Source organism: Lynx rufus, unplaced genomic scaffold (genome assembly GCF_022079265.1).
Source record: "Lynx rufus isolate CCGP_SWC_20201006 ecotype Redwood Valley unplaced genomic scaffold, mLynRuf1.p SCAF_24, whole genome shotgun sequence".
Taxonomy (NCBI): Eukaryota; Metazoa; Chordata; class Mammalia; order Carnivora; family Felidae; genus Lynx; species Lynx rufus.
Genome location: NW_025814839.1, coordinates 2522704 through 2547291, shown reverse-complemented (window position 1 = coordinate 2547291; position 24588 = coordinate 2522704). Strand labels below are relative to the sequence as shown.

General features: G+C 50.4%; 1 protein-coding gene across 8 annotated transcripts in view; it reads right to left on the bottom strand.

Annotated features, from left to right (window-relative positions):
- Window positions 1-2876: 2876 nt before the first annotated feature.
- KDM2B (lysine demethylase 2B) overlaps window positions 2877-24588 on the bottom strand; it is a 127565-nt gene continuing 105853 nt past the window's right edge. For 6 of the 8 annotated variants that reach the window (XM_047087944.1, XM_047087940.1, XM_047087942.1 and 3 more), the window contains 11 exons: window positions 21932-22156; window positions 16386-16529; window positions 14928-15014; window positions 14496-14765; window positions 14178-14291; window positions 13477-13515; window positions 12678-13357; window positions 11807-11970; window positions 11560-11721; window positions 10668-10886; window positions 2877-3979 (listed from right to left, as the gene is read on the bottom strand). In XM_047087944.1, the coding sequence (XP_046943900.1) occupies window positions 3798-3979; window positions 10668-10886; window positions 11560-11721; window positions 11807-11970; window positions 12678-13357; window positions 13477-13515; window positions 14178-14291; window positions 14496-14765; window positions 14928-15014; window positions 16386-16529; window positions 21932-22156 (2286 nt within the window). In that variant the 3' untranslated portion in view covers window positions 2877-3797. The remainder of the gene's footprint in view (window positions 3980-10667; window positions 10887-11559; window positions 11722-11806; window positions 11971-12677; window positions 13358-13476; window positions 13516-14177; window positions 14292-14495; window positions 14766-14927; window positions 15015-16385; window positions 16530-21931; window positions 22157-24588) is intronic. The other 2 variants (XM_047087941.1, XM_047087943.1) reach the window with 1 other exon arrangement.

Here is a 24588-nt window from a genome sequence, read left to right as displayed (position 1 = left end):
TATTTGATACTTGAAAAAAAAAAAAAAAAGGAAGTGGCTAATGTCAGAATTTGAACTAGGTCTGATCTTAAACTCTTCTACTACCCCCCAGCAAATGAGAAACCTGACCCGGGCTTATGCAGAAAGGTTCCTGAATGATCTGAAATTGCTTTTCTTTTATGTCTAACTCTGACCAGGGTGGTGTTGAGACCAGCTGTGGACTCATTCCCACTGGTAGTGGGCAGGTGTGTTTGTAAGAAATGCCTGACTTCTCAGCTGAGTCCTGTTGGGTTTTATTTTTTGATTCTGCAGTGGGTAGCACACCTGCCTTTAAGTGCTCAGGATCCACAAGTGGGGGCAGATAGAGAAGAAAGTTGGCCTAGTTGTGAAGAAAAACCTACCTTCCCCCCTTTTTTGGATTTTAGGGTCAAAGCATACAAACCAAAGCCTCGTGGATATTTCAGACACCCTTCTCTCCTGTTGGCCTACAGAGCCCAGGGTTGGTGTTAACCATAATTCACAGTAAGCAGCCTGAGCAGATCATTACCACACCACAGAACCAGTGAAAGCCCAACCCCTGCTGAAGCTGTAGGAGCACTTACCCTGTACCTTTCATCAGACCATGAACTCCAGAAATTCAACCTCGTCCACAAATCCCTAATTTCGTTGAAAGAAGTCTTCAAATACAGGCTGGCAGGTGATAGTAAACACATAGAAACTAAGCAGCGGGTGGTTTGTCTTAAGTTACAAAACTGAGATTTATTTGCATATGATCTCAGCTTCAAACAGCTTGTTTGATGTTTCCTCTTGGACTTATAGAAGTTGTCTTGGGTACTTATTTTTAGCAAGAGAATAAAAAGTCTTAATGGATTTTTTTTTAAGTAGTGTTTTGAGGGGCACCTGGGTGGCTCAGTTGGTTGAGTGTCCCAATTTTGGCTCAGGTCGTGATCTCATGGTTCGTGAGTTTGAGCCTTGCATGGGGCTCTGTGCTGACAGCCTGGAGCCTGTTTCGGATTCTGTGTCTTCCTCTCTCTGCCCCCCCCCCCAACAAAAATAAAAATTTTTTAAAAATTAAAAGGTAGTGTGAAGTAATCTTGGTTTAGTGACTAGCCAACAGAAATATTTAGTCTAGCAAGCTTGACAACTGAAATAACCACACCTTGTTAGGTACAGACTTGTTAGGCAGAGGGTAAATATCTCTCTGCAATGTCCATTTTCTAGCTGGCATGTGCTGCCTCTAATTTTTTTGAACAGGTGATGTATGCATAAAAGTCTGAAGGTCTACAGAATACAAGGATGTCTCTTGGCCCCTATCCTCACAATACGGAAGGAGAACATTCGATGCTTTGGACATGCCATGGTATTATCCTTTGTAAACCTCAGGTTCCCTGGAAGGAGGGGAGATAGAGCCTATTTTCTAGGATAGGAAGCTGTGACCTAATCCACAAAGCACTGCCTCTGGCTTATGGTCCTGTCCGCTTCATCCGTTATGGTCTACGGATTCAGAGCGGCAATTTACAAGCTTTTAACTCAGGCTGGCCTCATCTAAAGCTCATTTTTAAAAATAACAGGTCTGTAGAGAAACTGTCCTGGGCTATAACCTTAACCAGTTCTGTACACTTGGGAGAGCCCCTGAGCAACCATCACAGGACTGTAGTCTGCCTCAAGCCTACGGAGACTGCTGTCTTGGTTCTGAGGTGTCCCCATGGTAGCCGTGGTTCCCCAGCGCCGGCAGGCCCCTCCTCCGCTCGGCAGGCCTGCATCCTCCCGGAAACATAGAAACAGGGCCCTCTAACCCCAGGGACTGTTCACCTGGAGAACACTGTTACCCTTAAAGCAATTCCCAAGGAAGAAGATGCCTTCACTGGACATCAGGGTAACACGTATTCGGAAGTTCAGAGAATTCGGCTCCCAGAAAATGGAAACTTGGCCTCCTGTGCAGGTGTTCTGTGATGAATGAACAGGCTTGCAAAGGTAAGCCGCGTTTTTATAAATAAACTGTAGTGTTAAGCTAATCTTACCTCTGTAAAGTGCATCTCCTGAGTTAAATTCTGGGGTACACCAGTTTGAGTCAAAGGATCTCTAGGTTTTAACTAACAGAAGGCAGGAGACCAGATGGGATCTAAAACCATTTTGCTGTGGCCAAAAAAAAAAAAAAACAGGTAAGGGGAGCAATAAACTACCAAGGAAGGAAGTTGGGTTATTTTCTCCATTTTCAGATTCACTAGAGCATTTTTCTATGGAAGTATGAACTTGCAGGGCCCTGTTTAAAAAAAAAATTTTTTTTCTATGATCTAAAATTACTTCCTACTGGTTTGTGTCTGCTAGCTGGGATAGTCACCTCATATCCTTGTGCCTTCAGCCACCGAGCAGTGTGTGGCCTCCATGAGCTGCCTCTAGGGAGAGGCTGAGGAGGTGGATGTCCCCCGCCTGCTCCCCTGCGGCCACGGAAGGGGTCAGCGCCACCCAAACAGGTAAGCCGCCTCGCCCCTATGGCAGTTTGTACCGAGTTCCTCCCCCTGCCTTCAGGAGTCCTAAACCAGTTCTCTCTGAAGCCAGGAAAAACATGGACCAGGGGGCCACAGCTTTTCTCTGGGGAATACGAAATTACAGCTTGTGTTATGCCAATGTCGAGACTACTGCCTCTGGATCTTTTAATCGAATTTCTAGTCCACTCCTAGAACAGAAACTCTCAAAGTCCAAGGGTGCTTTTTTTGTACAATTGTTTATACAAATTCAACAAAGGTAAAACCGCTTTGGGGAAGGTCTAGGAAAACAACACCTTACAAGAATGGCACTTATGGAGGCATAACTTTACAACTAGGAAATAGCCATGTTATAAACCTTGAACGAGAACTCAACTCACCTCAAAGGAGAGAAAAAAGGAAAAGAAAGGCTATGTTGGATCATTTATTCTACTTGACTCACTGTATAAATTAATCTGTGTAGGTACAACAGCTCATGCGCTGGCCGCAAAACCCTCCTGAGTGCAAAGGCTGAAGTCTGAATTTTAAAATTTTGAGAAATAGGTGAATTCTGTACAGAGTGTCTTACTTCGACTAGAATTAACATAGATCCACATGCTTAGGTAATTCTTGACGTCCAAAGCGGGCTCTCAACTTCCAGTTAAACATGCTTTTAACGGGAAGGTCTTGGCCTGCTCTGCCAGATCTGGGCACGTGTGTAGATGGGGCATCTGTGTTGATGAAGTACAGGTCAAGTTCTCTCCTACCTCAGGGAAACCAGGAAAGTTGGCAATCTTCAAACAATAAAAACACAGGTATGCATTCAAACCTTGCATAAATAACTTTTAAACAATTTGTACAAAAATAGTTCTGCATAATGTAAGATGTAACAAAACCAACCAAACAAAATGTCAAGATGGCAGCAGAGGCGGTGTGTGGCCCACTGTATGTCGACACCAGCCCCGGGGTTGCGAGGACTGAGGCGTCCAAGACAAAACACCACCACCAGCAAAAACTCCTAAGCTCGCTCTTCAGCAAGAGAATTTCTCCAGAGTCCATCCTCCTCCGGCGGGAATGTCTTCTTGGTAAAGGCCGCCTTAGAAATGGTCCAGAAAGCAGTGCGGCTAGAATTCAGACCAAAGGAAAGGGTCCGGCTCATTCAGCCCCAGAACAGGCGGCAGAACAGCTTCTCCCTCGGCAAGACTTGCAGATGGAACGTTCTGTGGTCTGTTGTCCAAGTTCCAAATTGAAAATCAAAGCCCTCCTTTTTTTTTTTTTTTTTTTAAAGTCTTTTCCCTCCTCGGCCGTGTCCCCTCTCCCCACCCATCCCTTATTTACATACTTGTCCTCGGACTAACTCAGTTTCTGTAGGAGTTTTTCTTCCACTTGCCCAAACTGGACACTCACAGACATTTCAGCTATGAACTGCTCACAGCCCTCCTTGGTGACCTGCTTGCAGTACCTCAGGTCAATATGACAGATATTTCCACAGCGTTTGAAGAAGGACAGGCACTGGTCAGTCACCTTATTGCAGTCTGCAAAGAAGAGGGGACACGTGAGGTGGAGGAATCGCAGAGGCCCAGAGCCCCCCACCACCACCCCCCTCAGCCATGAAGAAACGGGACAGGGCCCGTGAGCATATTCCAACCCCTCGTGCCCTGGGGAAAATTGCACTTGCTTGAAAGCTCTCTTTAAATGGGGAAAGGTTCCATCTACCAAACTGTAAAGGTTAGTATAGGCCTGAAAAGCGTTCAGACCGTTTCAAGTGGAATCACTTAGAATCTTACCATTGCTTTACATGTATATGTTCTCACATAAATAGGTCCCCTGTCTATGTTGTTTAATAAAGATAGGGCCACACTATATATCAAACAGCTTGCCTTTCCCATCTACTGTTGAAAAACACCTCCCCGTCTCCATTACTGTGCGCTTATCTGCTTATTCCCTTCAGATACGTTCTGGACCATCTCTGTGGTCGTCTGAGGATCCTTTTCCCTCGTGTGGGCACCAGTGCTTTGAAGCGAGGTACAGCATGCTTGGGAGCCCCCTTACTAAGTGCAGAAAACCCCAAGGTGCTACAAGGGCTGACGAGATGCGGTCTACAGTGAGCAAACCAGAATTCAGAATCCGTCATCACCCCCTCCACTATAGACACACTTCTCTACCCCATATTCTACTGATTGGTACGTTGCTTTTATCACCCTCTTTTGTGTGAGAACTGAATCCACAGTTCTCTGGCTTTGATGCCAGTGAGCATCCAACTGAGCCTCAGAGATCCCCCCTCTGGCCTGATGATTTCCTTCATCTGAGTGGCCTTCATCTCGAGGCCTGTCATCACTAGTTCTGCATTTGCATTTTTCCATTAAGTAGGAATGAAAACAGTAAAGGCAAACTGCAAATACAATCAGGAGCCCTGTGCTAGCGCTGTGGTACTGAAGTCCCAGGTTTAGAGGTGGCATAAAGAAGTAAAAAAGTTCAGCCAAGTTGCAGGACACAAAATCAACACACAAAAATCAGTTGCATTTTTATACACTAGCAATGAACAATCTGAAAGAAAATGAGCAATTCCATTTACAATAGCATCAAACAGAGTAAAACAGAGTAAAACACTTAGGAATAAAGGTAACCAAGGAAGTGAAAGACTTGTACACTGAATACTTAAGAACACTGCTATAAGAAATTAAAGATATAAATGGAGAGATTTCCCTGGCTCATGGGAACACTTAATATTGTTAAAATGGCCACACAACTCAAAGCAATCTACAGATTCAATGAAGTTGCTATAAAATACCAACAGTGTTTTCTGCAAAAATAGAAAAATCATCCTAAAATTAATGCAGAAGTATAAGAGATCCTGAATTGCCAAAGTAGTCTTGAACACAAAATTGGAGGACTCACACTTCTGGATTTCAAAACTTACTACAAAGCCACAGAATAGTGTTAATGCATTAAGGACGACATACAGACTAACCAACAGACTATAACTGACAGCCTAGAATTTAAACCCTTGAATGTTCAAATGATTTTTGACAAGGTGCTACAACCACTTAGAGGGAAAAAGACAAAATTTTGCAACAAATGCTGCTGGGAAAATTAGATATCCATATGCAAACAAATGAAGCTGAACCTTCTACCTCACACCATATACAAATTTAACTCAAAATTCTTTAGACCTAAATATAGGGGCTGAAACTACCAAACTCTTAGAAGGAAATAGGAAAATCTTTGAATTTGTCAATGGTTTCTTAAAGATGACACCAAAAGCACAAAGTTAAAAACATTTGTGCAAAGGACATTATCAAGATGGTGAAAAGACACGCAGAATGGGTGAAAATATTTGCAAATCATGGATCCTGGCAAGGGATTACTACTACCCAGAATATATGAAGAACTCCTACAATTCAACAACAAAAAAATCCACAAACAACCTGATTAAAAAACAGGAAAAGGACATGAATAGACATTTCCCAAAGATGATACACCATCAACAAAAAGATGCTCAACACCACTAATCACGAGGAAAATGCTAACTCCCCAAGACAAAACTACGTTGAGGGGCACCTGGCTGGCTCAGTTGGTAGAGCATGTGACTGTTGATCTTGGGGTTGTGAGTTTGAGCCCAATGTTGGGTGTAGAGATTACTTTAAAAAAAAAAAAAGTATTTCAAAACTGCATTGAGATATCACTTCATACCACTAGAATGGCTATAAAAAATAAAGTTTAGCAAAGATGTGGAGAAAAATGAGACCTTTGTGTCCTATTACATTAGGAATGTAAAACTGTGCAGCTGCTACAGCAAACAATATGGTGGTTCCTCAAAAAATTAAACCTAGAATTACCATGTGATTCTGCTAGGCCATGTCTGGGTATATACCAAAAAGAACTGCAAGCAGGGACTCGAACAAATATTTGTACATCCGTGTTCCCAGCAGCATTATTCATAACAGCCAAAAGGTGGAAGCCACCCAACTGTCCAGATGGACAAATAAATAAAACTGAGTCTATACGTACAATGGAATACTATTCAACTTTAAAAAGGCAGGAAATTCTGACACCTGATATAACACGGATGAACCTTGAGGACATTATGCTAATTAAAACAAGCCAGTCACACACAAAAAAACACTGTTATATAATTCCACTTACATAAGGTCCCTAAAAAAGTCAAGTTCACAGAGACGGCATGGAGATTGTCAGGGGCTGGGGGAAAGAGGAATGGGGAGTTAGTTTGTGGATACAGAGTTTCTGATGGGGTGAAGAGAAATTTCTGGAGAGGGGTGGGGGGGCAGTTTGCACACAACGTAAATGAACTTATATGCTAGTGAACTGTATACTTAAACAGTAAATTTTATGTATCTTACCATAATTTTTTTAATTCTGTAAGTTGGAGAAGAGATAACATAGATTTGAGAAAGCTTAACCTAAATAGGCTGAAGGGAAAGCAGAGAAGCAGATTCATTCTGTAAAACACCCCCAAAGGTCCAGGTAGGAGAAAGAACAGGTACACTTGAGGGGCACTTGGGTGGCTCAGTCGGCTGGGCGGCTGACTTCAGCTCAGGTCACAATCTCGCGGTCTGTGGGCTCGAGCCCCATGTCGGGCTCTGTGCTGGCAGCTCGGAGCCTGGAGCCTGCTTCGGATTCTGTGTCTCCCTCTCTCTCTGCCCCTCCCCAGCTCATGCTCTGTCTCTGTCTCTCAAAAATAAATAAAATGTAAAGCAAGCAAACAAACAAACAAAAAAAAAAAAAAACAGGCACACTGGAAGTGGAGCTAATGAATGGGCTAGATTGGTGGCTGTTTGATTCCCTCCCTAGATGTTGATATAAGAGAGAGAAAGTCTCTGGTCTGAGCACCAGGCTGGGGCACCCATTCAAAATCAGGGTCTAGGGGGGAAACTTACCTGCTGTTGACATCCCCGGCTTCCTTCCCCTGCCAGGCCCCAGGACACTGGGCAGTCTGGCTTGCACCCTCCAGTTGGGAGGTCAAGGAGAATCCTTTTGGCAACCCTGACCAGCTCAAGAGAAACCTCTCAAAGATCTCATGTCTTGGTTTCCCCCAAAGAAACCACCTATACTGATCACACAATGACTGACTGCTCCAACGTGTGTCGCCAGCCTCTGATCACCTTAGTGTGGACAACCCCGTGTTGACACTAAATCCAAGGAAGATCTCTTATGAGGGCCACTGACTATGTTTGAAGGAAACCATGTAAGCCTGGAGAAGAAAATAAAGCTGTCAATATCCTCAGGCTACTCTACCGAGGTTCAGAGAAGGGGAGCACGTGGCTGGCCTAGTCGGTGGGGGTTGTGAGTTTGATCCCCGCGTTGGGTGTAGAGAGTACTTAAAAATAAAGTCTTAAAAAAAAAAAACAGCTCAGATAACAGAAAGGGGAGAGGATAGTAGGATGGTGGTGGTGGTGGCGGCGAGGGGGGGGGGAGTTCAGAGAGTAAGATACAGCTGTAATATTAAAAAATATCAGTTGAGGGGTGGCTCAGTCAGTTAAGTATCTGACTTCAGCTCAGGTCATGATCTCGCAGTTCTTGAGTTCGAGCCCTGCATAAGACTCTGTGCTGACAGCTCGGAGCCTGGAACCTGCTTTAGATTCTGTGTCTCCCTCTCTGCCCCACCGCTGCTTGTGTGCGGTCTCTAAAAAATACACATTAAAAAAACTTTTTAAAATTACCAGTTGAACCATATGAAACTGCCCATGTTTTCACTGTGTTTGACCTACATAAACAACAGTAAAAAACTCGGTATATGAATTGTGTGATAAAGTAGAAACTCTCAGAAAAATGACAAGACTTACAGGTGGAAAACAGAAAAGGAAATTGAGAAATAATTCAATGAAGTTTCCTAGAACTGAAGGACATTTGTTTCTAGGTTGAAAAATCGAAAGGGCTCATGAGTGTGGTGGATGAAAACAGATTCAAAGCAAGACTCAACAATTACAGAAAACTAGAAACAAACTAACAAACTTTTGATTAGAGAAAATATTCACTGAAGGGAGAAGAATCAAATGGTTTTGGATTTGGACTCTGAATGCAGAGAAGGAAGCGCCCACTTTCTGAAACATCACAGTTGCCAGATCCAGCTATCAGTTCAATGTGAGGGATAATAAAACCATTTTCGGACGTACCAAGTCTAGATGTCCTCCGCGAAATCAGAGAGACAAGAAGAAACATGGGGTCAAGGAAAATAGGGACCCTACACAAGACAGAGACCAAGAAAATTTCTAGGCTGGCAGCTGGGCAGCAGGTAGAAGTCTAGGAGGAGAAAACAGACAGGGAGGGAGTCCAGGAGAAAGGGCTCCCGCCAAACACTGGTCAGGGCCCGGGGTGCCTGGGGGGCTCAGCCAGTTAAGTGACTTTGGCTCTGGTCATGATCTCGAGGTTCCTGAGTTCGAGCCCCACGAGTCAGCACAGAACCAGCTTTGGGTCCTCTGCCTTTCTCTCCCTACCCCTCCCCTGCCCGCACGCTCTCTCAAAAATAGACATTAAAAAACAAAAACCAAAAAACCCACAACTGGCTGGGGCCACAGAGAGGAGTTTGTGTGTGAGGGAAGAACGGTATTCAGGTCTGTTGTAGGGTCTGCTTAGAGACTAAGCAAACAAAAAAAGACGCAATTATTAACTCTAGGAAAAAGAAAATTTATACAAGGGAAATGTACTCATAATGCACTATTTAGTTCAACAGTGGACGATACTTATGCGGCCACAGAAAGAGACTTAACCACGAATCAAAAGATAAGGGGAGAGACGATGTAAGAGCAGCAATCCTGTGTTCTACACAGCAAGCCAGTAAGTACAGAATGCCTGAATGGAAAAAAAAATCAAGGTGTGCAAGTACAGAGACAGACACTGGGAGAAAGAATTTAAGGTGGTTGCCTGGCCGGGTGGGGGGGGGGAGTGGGGGGGGTGGTGAGCACCCAAATAAGTAATCTAGAGGAACACGCAGCCTAATAATGAAAGCTAGACAACTGTGACTTGACTTTGTCTCTAGACCATATGCTTCACGTTCATAGGTCCTGAAACAGGTCAACTGTCCTCTTTGTTGTGCCAGACTTTTTACCATTAACTAGTTATCCTGATGGCAAGGGAAAACTTTTTAAAAAGCAATGAACCTAAAAGAGACTGGGTCTCAAGGTTTGCCTTCCCGTCCGGCATGGCTCTGAACAGGAACTCGAGACACCTCTATGTACTGAGGCCAAGGGGTGAGCTCCGTGGAAAAACACAGAAGCGCGTTTGCACGCGACGGCACTGCAGGGGAATCTCCGCTCCACATGCAGGGCAACCGACAGTAAACAGAGTCGCCGTAACACCAAGGCGCACGCACCCAGGCCCTCGTCCGCAGGACAGCCGCGGCATCCGTGTAAGACCTCGAGTGGAGCCTGGAGCCGGGATGGTCAGCCCTGCCTGGCTCTCTCCTCTCTGCCAACACGGGGGCGGGACGGCCCTTGCCGCGACTCCCCGAGGAGGAGCAGGGATGGCTTCCTCGGTACAGAATTCTCTCGTACCACCAACTTCCCCATTCCTCCTCAAATGTGGCACAGCTGACAGGAAGCTGTTGAGCTACTAAGCGTGAGGTGAAGGTGGCCTTTATTAGTTGCTAATTTCTGGAGAAAAAGGCATTTTTTGAGGGTTTGTGTAAATCTTACATCCACCGCCTGACCCATTACTGTCAGTCACCCCCAGGGCCTTAAAACCCGACTCCGGCCCCATGGGCGAGTAGAGGGAGCGCGGGCTCTGCAGACACAGGACCGCAGCGACACCAGCTGTACGGCTTCCTTCTCTCCGACGGGCCCCTTGCTAGCAGGGTCAGATAAGCGAGGACAACCCCAGCAGACGCTGAGCTACCTCAGGGATCAAAGCCTGCCTGGCCTCACAGCCCGCGGCTCCCCTGCTCTCCTCTCCGCTGCGGGAGCCGGCTTGTGTGCACCACCGGGGAGCAGTTCCTCCAGCCCGTATTGTGGGTCAGGAACCACTGGCGCGTGCTCTCGCTGCCACCAGCGCTAATCTTTTGGCAGCACTCATTACCAATCCAGTGATAACTCCTGTGCTCAAGGCTTCTCCACCAGCCCAGGCTGTTTGTCTTGTTTTCAGGTACGTCCCGGCCCTGACCCTGTGACCCTGTAACAGCAGGCACACAGCGGATTTCCCCGCAAAGGTGAAATTTCCAGCCTGTCCCCCAGGGTCCCAGGCAGAGCCTGCTGGGTGCCTCTGACTGACCTGATAGGTTGATTTCGGTTAAGGAGTCTCGGGTGGTGGTGCCCACAGCGGTGAGCAGGTTGATGGACTGGTCGGTAACGTGGTTACAGTAACTGAGGTGGAGCTTGGACAGCAGGGGCATGTGGCGTATGATGAGCCGCAGGGAGGCATCTGTGATGTCCAGGCCTGCTAGACGCAGTTCCACAATGTTCCGGAGCTTGCTCCGATTGTCCATCTGACCTGAGGGGGCAGGAAGGAGAGAGGCAGCATGTCAACCTGACCGGGGAGATGTGGTCACAATGACCTAACACTCTAGAGGGCCTACTGGCCACATGTCACACTTCAGTTTCACTTAGCCATTGTTTCCCCAAACTGGTTCCCACGTTTAAAAATATAAGGGTTCCACATCAACTCTCCCACTTCTGGATTCCTGAAAAATCAGAACGTCTAGAAACACAGCCCACATTCTACCCGGCAGTCCTCAGCCAACTAGAGCAGAGACTGCACAGCATCTCTGATCACCAGGGTTTCCTCATTTGAGCTACAGGCAGGGAGCAATGACCCTCACAACCCAAGCCAGGAAGGTTCCATCTTGTGAGCTCATCTCCAACTACACTGACCCCCGTGCTCACGGAAGCTTGAAGCCAACGAAGGACAAATTAACAGAGAAGTAATCAGACGCATGCAAAGCCCCCACAGTGAAGTCCTGGGTGTGCAAAGAAGTCTCTGCTCTCAGTGGTCCCTTCTCTGCCTGAAGCTGAGTGAGAACATAACAGCATCCTCCGGAAAGGGCTGGGACCAGAGAAGGCTTGAGAACCCGTGCACCGGGTGGGGCCTGTAGTGAAAACCAGATCCAACGGCAGAGCCTGGTCAGACTGCCTCCGCGTCGACCCCCTTGGGCCCGGCCACTCACCTGGCCTGTTATCTGTGGGCGGGGACAGGAGATCCCGCATCTGGGCATCCTTTAGTCCTTCCACCCACTGGACATCCAGGGTCCGGAGCAAAGGACAGCTGGAGCTACAGAGAGCTGAGACGGCGATCCACGAGCAGCCCGACAGCACCAAGTCTCGGAGCCCTGGGGGACAGGGGAGGGCTGGCAGGTCAGGCGATGCACCCAGCCCCCACCACTGCACCTCCAGGGTCCCTGGCCCAGTGCTCACCAGGCAACCGGTTGATGAGCCAGCTCAGCTGTTTCTTGGAGATATTGGTCCAGCTGAGGTCCAGGGAGACAGGCTGCCGCCGGATGATGCCACTCAGCATCAGGGGCGTGATGGACTTGCAGTGGTTCAGATCGATGCGGGTCCATAACCGCTTATCGCAGCACCTGGGGGCCAGGTCCAGCAGAGGGGGTGTCATCAGACTTGAAGCTGGCCCCCTGCACTGCCGTGGCAGCTCACCCCACTGCCACGTTCGGAGGAGGGGGAGCTCCTTAACTCCGCCCTCTGGATCCTTCTCCGTTTCACTCCTGTCCTGCCCACACCTGGGCACCTTTGCTCTGATGGCCCCAGGCCCCCATGGAAGGTGCCAGTACCTGCTCTTCATTAAGTATTTACTGGGGCCTCCACCACACCCCCTACACACCACTTCTCACAAGAACGCTCCAGGCAGACACCGTATTCATGCCCTTTTACAGATAAAGGTAAGTCACCTGGCAAAGGCCAGAGAGCTAGGAAACATCGAAGCTGAAATTAAGATCAGTAACTGGAACACTTGCTTTTAACCTGGACTACCTCTTTAAGGACAAGGACTCCACCTGGTCCCCAGTTCATCTTCCAAGGGCCGAATCAAGCAATCAAATAGGGTTCACCTCTTCTGACAAGACCAGTGTGACCAGATTGCTGTAGCCACCTGGAACTCTTTGAGAAGAATAATTAAGCTGGACTGAGCTTAGAAGGAAGGAAAGACGACCATGAGTGACTTGTGGAGACACATACCACGCATGTGCCATTCCTGGTCTAGTCTAAGCCTTAGCCTGGAGCCCAACACGGCGCCGGTCCCTGGCCGCCTCCCCGTCCAAGCTCGGCCCCTCACCAGCGGTTCCAGGTCCTGCAGACCCGCATGCAGACACACAAGTCTTGGTGGCTGAGGTAGCTGAAGACGGCCATCCACACCTCCCTGTGCATGACGTGGGCCGCCCCATCGTCCAGGGGCAGTGAGTCAGGCGGGGGGCTGATGGGGGGCGGCCGGATCACATGTCGCTCCATCTGGATGCACTTGGGCGGGGACACGGAGGGAGGGGGCCGGGAGATGACACGGGGTGGGCTCCGCAGGCCGGGCCCCAGCTGGTGCCGCAACTCCCGGGGGGGGCCGGTGAGCCCCTTGCTGAAACGGTGGGGGCGCTCGCAGAGGCCCAGGGGCCGCTTGGGCTCCTCGCTCTCGCTCTCGGGCTCTGACTTGATGGGCTGGTGGTTCTCGTTGGCCAGGCTGTTCTCGGTCTTCTGGATCTCTTGGTTCAGCTCCTTGCTCAGCTCCTTGCTCAGCTCCTTGGTGGGAAGCCGCCTTTTCCGGCGCATCTTCACCTTCTTCTTCTCCTCAGGGCCCTCTGCCCCCTCGGTGCTGGGCCCGGCGGTAGGGGAGCTTGAACGGGAGTGGTCGCTTTCCCGGGCGGTGGGGGGCGCCTCGGGCAGGTCATCCTCTGGCTCCTGCTTGAAGCGCCGGAGAGGCTTGTTGGCAAGGGCCATCCGGTCCTCGGCGTTCTTCCAGGACCGCCGCTGAGGGAGGAGGGGGGAGCGAGGGCAGCTCAGCCCCTCGGCTCGGGGCTGCCTCCCCACCCTCCCACAGGGACCCAATGACCCAGGAGCAGGCGTGGGGGGGGGGGGGAAGACGGTACCTTTTTCCTGAAAAGCTTATCTTCTTTGCCAGGTTTTAGCTGTCACAGGAAAGAAAGCATGCAGAGCTTGCTCCCAGGGTTCATGGGATTCGGTCCCCTCTACACTCTGCCCCACCACAAGTCCACAGTCTCTGGAGTAGGGGCTGGAGGGCCACCTTTCCCACAAATCCCATCTCCTCCACTGAGGCTGAAACACGGTGGTCCCTGCCTGCTGCTTTTAGACGTTGGAAGGGGAGAAGTGTGGTCCAACTGTTCCCACCCAACTGACCTCCCACCCTCGGCCAGACCCTGAGGTGTGCACTCGCCCACTGAGGTTGGACTTGGCTCTGGGAGCCGGTCCTGGAGGCGGGGCCTGCAGGGTTCCCAGCGGAGCCTTAATGGCTGGAGCTGGGAAACGACAACCAGGCGCCACCTCGTGGCCGAAGCGGGAAGAGCCGCTGGGCGAAGCGGGGCTGCCAGGATCCTCCGAGGTTTCCAGATCCACAGGGCTTCCCCGCGGCAGCTTCAGCTTCTCAGGCCCCACGCCAGAACCACCAGCCAGTGATCCGGGACTGGGGCCCGGGAAGCTGCGGCGCACAGATGCCTCGGAGCGGCTGCGGCAATGGGCTGGAAGACCGCAGGGGCGGGGAGGGGGGGGGCGGGGGCGGCCCGGGGCTCGCAAGTCCCCAGGGCCTCAGGAGGGCGGGGCGACGTGGGAGCACCTGCTGCTGGAAGTAAGTGAGACTGGATCTCCACCAGGGGTTGAGGCTGCTGCCTAGAGGGGGCCTCGGCGAGAGGTGAGAGGAGGAACCGGGGGACGTTTGAAGCGTCGAGGCCTAAAGGGGTGGGAAGAGGAGTGACTCGCTGGTTTTCCCCTCCTTTCTTTTGGGCCGGGCTCTCGGGACTTATGTGACCTGCTCAGGGCAGCCAGAGGCCAGGACCCCGAGTTCTCCCCGCTGCCCGTCCCCGCCCCCGCCTGTGCGCCCCGCACCCGGGACCGGCCAGGCCACCCCTCGCTGCCCGCTCCTCCCGCTCCATACTCGCTTGCGTCCACTCAGCTCTTGGGGCTTCTCGTATTTCCGCTTCCTCCTCAGGTGCACGTCGTCTGACTTTCGGCGCAGGATGCCATCCGGGGGCACCTTCTTGGGGTGCTCATCTGACCTGCGCCGAGGCGCCTCCTCGCACTCACTCCTCCGCTTGGCAGGCTCCTGCCCTTCCTTGTTGTCCCGGTTCATCTTCTGCTCCTTGAGCAGGGAGCCGGGCAGGTTGGAGGCATACTTAAAGCCAGGGCCACGCTTTTGCTTGTAGGCCAAAAAGAGAGAAGGAACAAACAAACTGTATATCTTTGGACTTGCCCCCCTCCAGGAACCCGCGGCACCCCGCTGGCCCACAGCGCACGGACAGGCGCATCTGACAAGGCCAAGGTCTGCCCCTCCCGGGCTGACCCCTGGGACTTGGAGCCCGGCACTCACTTTCCCGGTCTTGCCGGCGTGGTTACACTTTGGACACTCCCAGCAGTTTGGAAGCTCATCGTTGACCACGCCCTCTGACTCCTTAATCTGCGAAGGAGAGCACAGTCAGTCAGCAAGCAGGGAGGGGGCAGAAGATGCCACACCTGCCAGGAACACCAACAGCCCCCTCCCAGATGTCACTTCTATCCCATCCTTGACCAAGACAAAACAAAGGTGGTTAAAGCCTAACTTTGCCTCTTACTAGCTCAGTGGTCCCGGGCAAATCACTCCATCTCTGTGGGCCAGCGCCCTCCATCATGGAATGGAATGTACCTGTCTCACCACTGTTCTGCAACAATTCAGTAAGATAACCTAGGGAAAGCAATGGGCCCAGGGCCTGTTCAGTCATTTGGTAGCACTGGGTGCTAGGTGTGAGCAACACAGAGGTGCTGTCCCTGCCCTTGAGGAGCTTCTGATCTGGGACACAGAAGTAACCAGGCAACTAAAACATCAAGTCTGACTTCCAAAGCCAGGGAACAATCACAGTGCCCCCTTCAGACTGTGAGGTGTGTGCAGGAGGATGAGCCTTGCAACAAGCCCCCACTACTGCCACCGAAGAAAAGAGACATTTCAGAGCTGAGGCAGTATTCGGGGCAAGCCCACCTCAATCTTTCTAAAACACACACATAGGGGCACCTAAGCGGCTCAGCCAGTTAAGCGTCCGACTTTTAATTTCGGCTCAGGTCATGATCTCCTGGTTGTGAGATTGAGCCCCACGTCCAGCTCTGTGCGGAGCAGGAAGCTTGCTTGGGATTCTCCCTCTCTCTCTCCCCTCCCCCCTTGCTCACATTCTCTCTTTCTCAAAATAAATAAACAAACATTAAAAAACACACACACACAGATACATTGAGGCTGACACCTGGGCTGAGAGGGCTGACAACATTCTCTGGGGACAAGCCCAGAGCAGTCTCCTCCTTGCAGAGGTAGAACCTGTTGCCTGAGACAGGCAGGCACAGCACAGTGGTCCCCACAAGAAGGCAGCCCTGCCCTGGGCACACCAAGGGAGCAGGTTCTCGGCACAAAGGGACACTGGTGCAACCACCTGTCATCACAGGGTCCGCCCACCCAGGCCCAGGCCTCGTTCTCCCAGAAGCCCGGAGCCAGGATTCCAGCGAGCAGCACAACCACCAGTCTCTCCCTCTGGTCTCAGTGCAAGACTCTGGGAACTCTCTCTGGTTTTGTCTTATTGGGGGGTGGGGGGTGGGGGGAGGTATGTGTTCATTCCCTCAAAGCCACAGGTGGGAGGTCTGAGCTACTGCAGACCCTTCTTGCCCTCGGCTTGTTATCTGACACCCAGAACCCCCCCAGACTCAGAGGTCCTCTGGGGAAGGAAGCTCACTGTCCCCCAGCATCAGCACCACCAGAGGTGCTCAATGGGGGTGCCGAGCAGCACAGCCAGACCCCCCCGGGACCGCTCACCTTAAGGCATCCGGGGTGGATGATTTCGTTGCAGATAGAGCACTCCATTAGCATGAGGTTAAACTTTCCTTCTTCCTCTTCCACTGTGTCTTCTTTCCCTGCCTCGCCACACACCAGGCACACGGCGGTGTGGGGCAGCACTGGCTGAAGAGCCGGAGAGAGCACAGCGAAGTCAGCAGGGGCCAGAACCGTGGGGAGCAGGTCCAAGGCCAGGAGGCAGCAGAGAACTGGCTCAGCCACTGCCTGTCATTCATTCGTTGATTCGTTCGTTCGTTCAAATACTCATCAGGCTACTATCTCTTTGTGCCAGATACTAAATGCTGGGAATGGCACTGGACAAGACAAATAAATATCTCTGCCATTCCGAGCTTACATTTTCATGGAGGGGGGCAGACAAATGAAAACCAACAGGATATGCTGTGACAAGGGACACGGAGAAACATACAGCAAGGAGGGCCAGGTGAGGGGTGGAAGGGGCTCATTCGGAACATGGAGGTCAGGGACAGCGTCCCATGCGAGTCAAGACCCGAAGGAGGAGGTGGGGTGTGAACTGAGCCCAAGCCTGTGGGGGACTGAGGCTGTGCACCACCGGCGGCCATCAAAGCACGTCCAAGGACTCCAGGGTCCCCACAACCTTTACAGGGAGGTCCGCAGGGTCAAAACTATCTTCAGGGTAACACTAAGATGCTATCTGCCTTTTTCAACTATGCTGACATTTGCACTGGTAAGGGACATTGCCGGTCCTCGTCGGGGCAGTACTGAGTTTGTCCCTGCCACACGCTTATTACAAACACCACCGGCTTCACTGAAGAAGGTCTTTGATGAAGCAGTAAAAAATTACTAATTTTATGAAATCTTTGACCCTTGAAAACATAACCTTTTAATATTCTGTACGACAAAATAGGAAGTGTGCATCAGGTGCCCCTGCTGCATACCAAAGGACGATGGTTATCTAAAGGAAAAGCACTCGTGACTAAGTTGTGACCTGACTTGGTCATTTTCTGCATAGAACATCATTCTACTTGACAGAGCAACTGAATTTAAAAAAAAAAAAAAAAAAGTATTGGCAAGTTTCTCAAAGATGAAATGAGCCGGTCATGTCCAGAAAAACAAACTTACAGCATCCGTTGCAAATGATAAAATTCAAACTTTAAAAACAAAAATTAGAATTTTGGAAAACCTACACTAGCCACCATGAACTGGGCAGCTTCCTAATCACACTTAAAGACTCTTCAGAGGAGACTGGCGGCGTGTCAACAAATGTGTGGGGTTTTTTGTTTTTTTTGTTTTTTTTGTTTTTTTTTTACATAGTATAACACTGTTTGCCCCTATTTGGAAAATCTGTATAACTCAGTGAGCCAGTTTTTCCAAATGACCCCACGTGTGATGTTGTAACATCATGCATGAGCAAATGAGGTTTTCCGGGGGCAAGGAAAGACTAATGAATTTTAATGTAACAGCATGACAAGTTCATTGATACAGTTTCAGATTCCACAATGCAACTAACCTTTAAGAAACTGCCACCTGTTGCGTTCTGGTGGAGTACCAGAGATTTCCACCCCTACTGGGAAGACTGCTAAAATACTCCTCCCCTATCCAACTAGGGATCTGTACCAGGCCACATTTTCCTCACATAGTTGCTCCAAAACAATGTATTGCGACAGAATGAAGACAGACATATATATGAAAATGCAAATCTTGTCTAATGAACCAAACATAAAAGAAAAGATTTACACAAACATAAAACAACGCCATCCTTCCTATTAATCACTTTTGTTTTGGAAAACGTAGCTAGTTCTCATAAAAATGTCATTTATGTTAACATGTAGTGGGTTTGTTCTTTTTATTTTTTATTTAAAGTTTTATTTATTTAAGTAATCTCTACACTCAACATGGGGCTCAAACTCATGACCATGGGATCGAGAGTAGCACACTCTTCCAACTGAGCCAGCCAGGTGCCCCAAGTTTGTTCTTTTTAAATGAATTCCAAGTATTTTTAAAACTTCTCCATTTTAATTTTGAATAATAATAAATAACCCACATAAATAAAGCTTTTGCGGTGGGAGGGGGGGAGGGGGGCTCATAATTTTTAAGAGGGTACAGAATTCCCAAAACCACAACGTTTGAGAACTGATGTGCTAAACCATAAACCCTTTGCAGACAGAGTCGAGCCACTTACACTCTCCCCCCTTTACACACCCACCCTCCCTGTACCTGGGATCCAGACGAAGCACACAGTCAATTTTTATCACACTGAATTAACAGAGCTTCAAAAAGGCGATATAGGCTCCACTACTAAGTGAAAAGTCTACAAAATGGCACAAACATTTGAGTTCAAATAAATAGAACACTGAAGGCAAAAGAGCCATCATTTGTTCAACAAATACTTAATAAACATCTGCTGAAGCCTGAAGCAAGCAACCAAAAGGGGAACAGTGATGAGGAAGGCAGCTGCTCCCCCGAGCTGTTTGGGAAGATGAAGACAGAGCATGCTGAAATCCTAGGAAGACATGGGAAAGTCATGTGCAAGTGCTATGGGAGCAGCAAGAGGCTGATTTCCGGAGGACTCCCAGGACAGAGAATGTGGGCTCCTGCAGGCGCGGAGAAGTGAGGAGCAGGAAAAGGAGAAGGGACCACCAACCCACGCGAAAGAGGACAGAGAAGCAAGAGCCAGACGCGCTCAGCCACTGGGAGCAGGCCAGGCCACCGGGGGGCAGGGGAGTGCGGAGAGCCCAAAGCTGGGGTGCCGGGTGAGGAGCACCTGGTGGCCAGAAGACGGTCTGTGATGGGATGGGTGAGGGTAGGGGACTGAGTCTGAAACTGGCAGGCAGAACCACAGGCAAAGCTACCGCAGAGACTGACAAGGGGAACCCAGGCCCGAGCCAGCAGGGAGATGGTGCTGGACGGTGCGAAGGGATGGAGCCTCACAGGGAGGAGAGAGACAGCAGCACATCAAGAAAGAAGAGCCTAGAAAGGGAGGAGAGGTGGCCTGCATGTGTCAGAGGCAGGTAAACCATGGCAGGAAGAGCCCCAGCAACGTGGAAAAGTTGGAAGAAGAGTAAAGAGGACCCTAATGGTCAGGCCAAGACGACACTTGCTATTAGTTCCGAAAGCCCCATCAGGTTGGAGAGACACACACAAAATTGAGGTTTCCTTCAACCAACACTCACAGTGGCAGGCACCATGGCTGCGAAGCATAGGTAACATCAGAGACAGGTCCCATAACTGGCCCTGGGACACAGGGCAGGGATGGGGGAGGGCTGAAGAGGAAGAGACAGTGCTGGATCACTGCTAACATGCCGTGTTTAGGGGACACTATTCTCAAAATCGTAAATCCTGACAGCATGCGATGGGTCACATGGACCCTCACTCCAGAAAAATGTACCTAGAGGCAGGCACACAGACAAAAACCTGTATTTAATTTCAAGGAGACTCCCAACATTCCTGAAATCCACGGAAATGACCTGGGTAGAAGTAACAATTAAAAACACAAGTAACCCAACAAAAACTGCACAGCAAAAGGAAAAACAACCAACAGAGTGAAAAGGCAACCCACGAATGTACGTGATGATGAGTTAGTATCTAGGGCACATGAAGAACTCCAATTCAACAACAAAAACACAGACAATCCAATTTAAAAATGGCCAAAGGACTTAAACAAACATTTCTCCAAAGAAGCTACGGCCAACAAAATATGAAAAGATGCTCAACGTCACCAATCATCAGGGAAATGCAGATCAAAACCACCACGAAGTACCACCTCACTTCCATCCAGGCAACTGCTTATCAAAACAACAGTAAATCTCAAGTGCTGGCGAGGATGTGGAGAAAATGGAACCCTTGTACACCATTGGTGGGAATGTACGATGGAGCAGCCTCTACGGAAAACAGTATGGCGGTCCCTGAAACCAATAAAAGTAGAGCTACCGTATGATCCAGCAATCCTACTTCCAGGTATATACCCAAGGGAATTCAAAACAGGATCTCAGAGAGGTACTGGACACCCCCACGGTGCCCAAGAGCCAAGAGATGCAGAAGCAACTTAAATGTCTATCAACAGAGGAACAGATAAAGAAAACACAGCACATACAAATGATGGAATACTATTCAGTCTTTAAAAAGAAGGAAATCCTGGGGTGCCTGTCTGGCTCAGTTGGTAGAGCATGCAACTCTTGATGTCGGGGTTGTGAGTTCAAGCCTCACGTTGGGCACAGAATTTATGAAAGAAAGAAAAGAAAGAAAAGAAAGGGAAGAAAGAAAAAGGGAAGAAAGAAAGAAAGATCGATCCTGACCCATGCCACTACGTAGATGAACCTTGAGAACATGATGTTCAGTGAAATGAGCCAGTCGCCGAAGGAGAAATACCATTTATATGAGGGATCTAAAGCAGGCACACTTAGACAGTAGAAAGATGGTTGCCAGGGGCTGGGGGAGGGGAAATGGAGTTGTTGGATGGATATAGGGTTTCCATTTGGCAAGATGAAAAGGTTCTAGAGATCAGCTTGCACAACGAGTATGTAGGTATTATAACTATACTGGACACTTAAAAACGGTTAAGATGGTAAATTCTGTTCTGTGTTTTTGACCATAAGAAAGAAAACAAAAAATAAAAACAAAACACTAAACTAAAACAAAAACAAAAACGCAGGCAGTATGTGTGGAGGGAGAAGGGGAAGGAGTCCCTGGGCTCAGAGGGGCAGCAGCAGCCGGAGAGAAAGGTGCACCCAATGCCAGGCTGGGCCTTCAGAGCAGCTCTCCCAGGAATCCTGTCCCTCCTGCCGAGCCTGCTTTCCCACGGGAGCGGAGAGATCACCGTTCCCACAGGGAGGACCCCGAGGACCTGGGAGCAGCACCCTGCAGAAGGTGGGGTGTGTGCTGTAGGGATCCAGGGACAGACCCCCAGACCATGTTTTGCCAGGGTCTGTGCCACTGGGCCGCCCTGGAGCAAGGCTGGGGCGGGTGAGGCAGTGTGGAGGGGCCGGCCAGGCTCTGCAGCAGCCCGGCTCCTGGGCACCATAAATCAGCCGTCTTTATCTGGGGCAGTCCCCTCAGGCGGGGCACTGACCTTCCACCTGGACCTCTGACTTTGAAGGCAGGACAGGAAGGAAGGGAGGGCCCAGAACCGTCATGAACTGGACCATAAATGTTGGCAATGGGGTCACAGACAGGACAGGCTGACATCTTTAATGGCAGACACTTCAAAGTACTCGGTCATCTAGGGAAGGAAGCAGTTCTAAGGCCATCAGCCTGTGAAGAAAAAGGGGCCCAGCAAGGTAAGTCTGCCCCCAAGTCCTGCGATGTGGAATCTGAAACGGCACTGGTCAGAGCCCCCTTTCTTCCCACAAGGGAGCCCCTCCTAGGGGTTTCTGCAGCTGCAACATTCTCTTTTAAGGGAGAAAAGAGGCAGACCAACAAGCAGAAGAACAAGCCAGGAAGGTGGGGTCTGGATTCAGAGGAGGGCCAGGGCCACCACCTCTGCTCTGCTCTGGGGGTGTGGGGAGAGGCCCCCAGGGGCCTCCCCGCGTGGCCGCAGCCGCCGCACTCACCGCGATGCACTGCCGCATGATACAGCTCTGCTTCATCCGCCCGGGGCCCCCGAACTTCTTCATGTCCTTGCAGAAGTGACACTCTCCGCACTCGGTCCGCAGGCAGGCCTCGCACTTGCGGCATCGCGTCCGGCGCCGGCGAGCTCCCGCCGTCGTCCGGTTGGCGGCCAACTTCACGGCGGAGGCCGGGCCCAGCTTCCCCTTGGGCCGACCTACCGCCCGGTTCTGCGGGAGAGCACACAGGGCCGGTGAGATGGGCCGCAGGGCTGGCCGGACCCCCACCGCAGGGCCTCTGAGGCTGACGTGTTCAGGTCCCAACCCCAGGACCTCAGGCTCCGACCTTATTTAGAAACAGGGCCTGTACAGAGGCGATCCAATTAAAATAAGGTCATTAGGGTGGGCCCTAATCCAGTACAACTGGCATCCTTATGAAAGGGGAAGTCTGGACACAGGCACAGAGGGAACACATGTGGAGACACAGGAAGATGGCCATGTGACTGGAGTAATGGGTCTATAAGCCAAGGAAGTCCGCGGCCACCAAAGGCTCCACCAAAAGTTGGAATAGACAAGGCAGGATCCTCCCTTAGAGCCTTCAGAGCAAGCATGGTCCTGTTAACACCTTGATTTGAGACTTCTGGCCTTCAGAACTGTGAGAGAGTAAGTTTCTGTTAAGTGTCCCAGTTTTGGGTAGTTTATTATGGCAGCCCCTGAAAGTAAAAGGAGGACACCCTGCTTCTGAGAGCATGTCCTGGCTCAAGACCCTTCTGGGCCCCCACGCCTCGGCAGAGGCCCCTGTCCGCCTCAGGCCAGGTCCCACTACTTGTGCTTCCCGAGAGAGGCCGTACACGGCCGCACGGGAGGCCTCTGTCCCCTCTGCCAGGAACACAGACTCCCTTCCCCACTCCGCTTGGCTAATGCCTACTCTTCTGCAGGCCCCAGTTTACAACTGCTTTCTTCTGGCAGCCTCCCTGTCCTGTGTTCAGGGCGCCTTCCCCCATGAGGCAGACTCAGGAAAGCGGTTATCAAAAGTCTTGTCACCACTGTCCTTTTACAAGATGGCCTGGCACACCAGATGTGCTCAATAAACCAAACAAACCCAGGTGGAATGAGACAGTAACCCTAAGGAACCCCGACTTCAAGATCTTCTCTAAATGGGCTCCAAATGCTTCTTTCCCTGTGACTCAGAGGAAGAACAGAAGGGAAATGAACAGAAAGCAGTGCAAAAATGTGAAAGAGTGAACCAGCCAGCCACAGGTCCTGTTCAGGGGTCCTTATATCCCAGCCAGCAGTCTCAGAGCCTCTTGCAAACCAGGATCCGTGGTGGAGTTCCTGGGCGAACTGCTGGAGGACAGAGTCTGCTGAGGGGCCCTGTGCACCTGGGACTAAAAGTGGGAGGGACCAGGATGTAGCCTGCGTTGTCTGAAGCACATTTCCAAGTAGCAGGAGAGTTTGCTGAAAAATGGTTCATCTGTCAGGGAGACACTCCTTACCCCAAACCATCGGATCGAATTGGCCTCAAATGCTTAACGCCCTTTGCAGCCAATTAATCTCCAGTCCAGTCCCAGCCTTTTAATTTCACTCGCTTGCCACACCCGGATCCCTAAGAAAATTAGCTCCTCTAGTCAGTTCTGGGGGCCCAGAAGTGTGGTTACTATGTATCACAACAGTGCAGAGGGTCCTCCTTCCAGGGACCACCTTCCCCCAAGACCACAGGGGCTATCTAGAAACAGCCACATCAGAAGGAAACATCGTCCACCTTTCAACCGTCTCTTCTCCAGTGCAGTGGTCCCTGAGCAGAATGAAGATCTCACACATGCACCCCACTTCAGTACCGACACCTAAGTGGACCCTTCCCTCCAATTCATCTTCCTAGCAGCCTGCAACATTCAAGGGAACTGCAAAGCCGTCTGACGGCTGAGGTGCTCACCTTGGAAGTGCTGCTCCCCTGATCTTTATCCCCCGCAGCTTGCCCTGAGCTCCAAAGGGGAAAGGGAGACACCAGACCTGGCTCTGGTGGCCCATTGGTCCTCATCAACCCCATCCTGACCCTGCCGCTGCCACAGAGCCACTCCACGCTCACTCGGTCACGGCCACCCTGAGCTGTGAGGTGGCCCGGACAGCGGCCCTGTCACCAGGGAGACCCACAGATGGGCCTGTCACCACCAGCTGCCTCGGGGAAGGGGCTGCTCCCACACAAGCTACTCTGCCTTCCCCTAGCGAAGGTCTCGCGGCCCCCTCCCACCAGTCCTTACACTGCACCCCAATGAGGTCTCCGGTGCCCCTTGTCACACACAGGAGAAGCTTGGCAGCCCTAACACCAGAAGAGGGATAAATCGGCCCACACGTCATACATGTACATTCATGTCAGGTATTGCTGCCAGATGAGTAGTAAAGGGGGAAAAAAAAAAAGATGAGTTTTCAGAGGCTTTGGAGATGAGAATGGTACATAAGGAGCCACGGACCTGAACGCTAAGCAGCTGACCAGAGAGCAGCAAGTGTGCCAGGCAGAAGTAGCTGATGACAAGGACGGTGACAGCAGTGATGGTGGATATTTGCCGAATGCTTGCTACTGTGATCATCTTTTTGCATATGATATTACTTTATTTTTCCAATAATGACCCTATGAGAGATGCCATTTCTCAGATGAGGGGACTGGA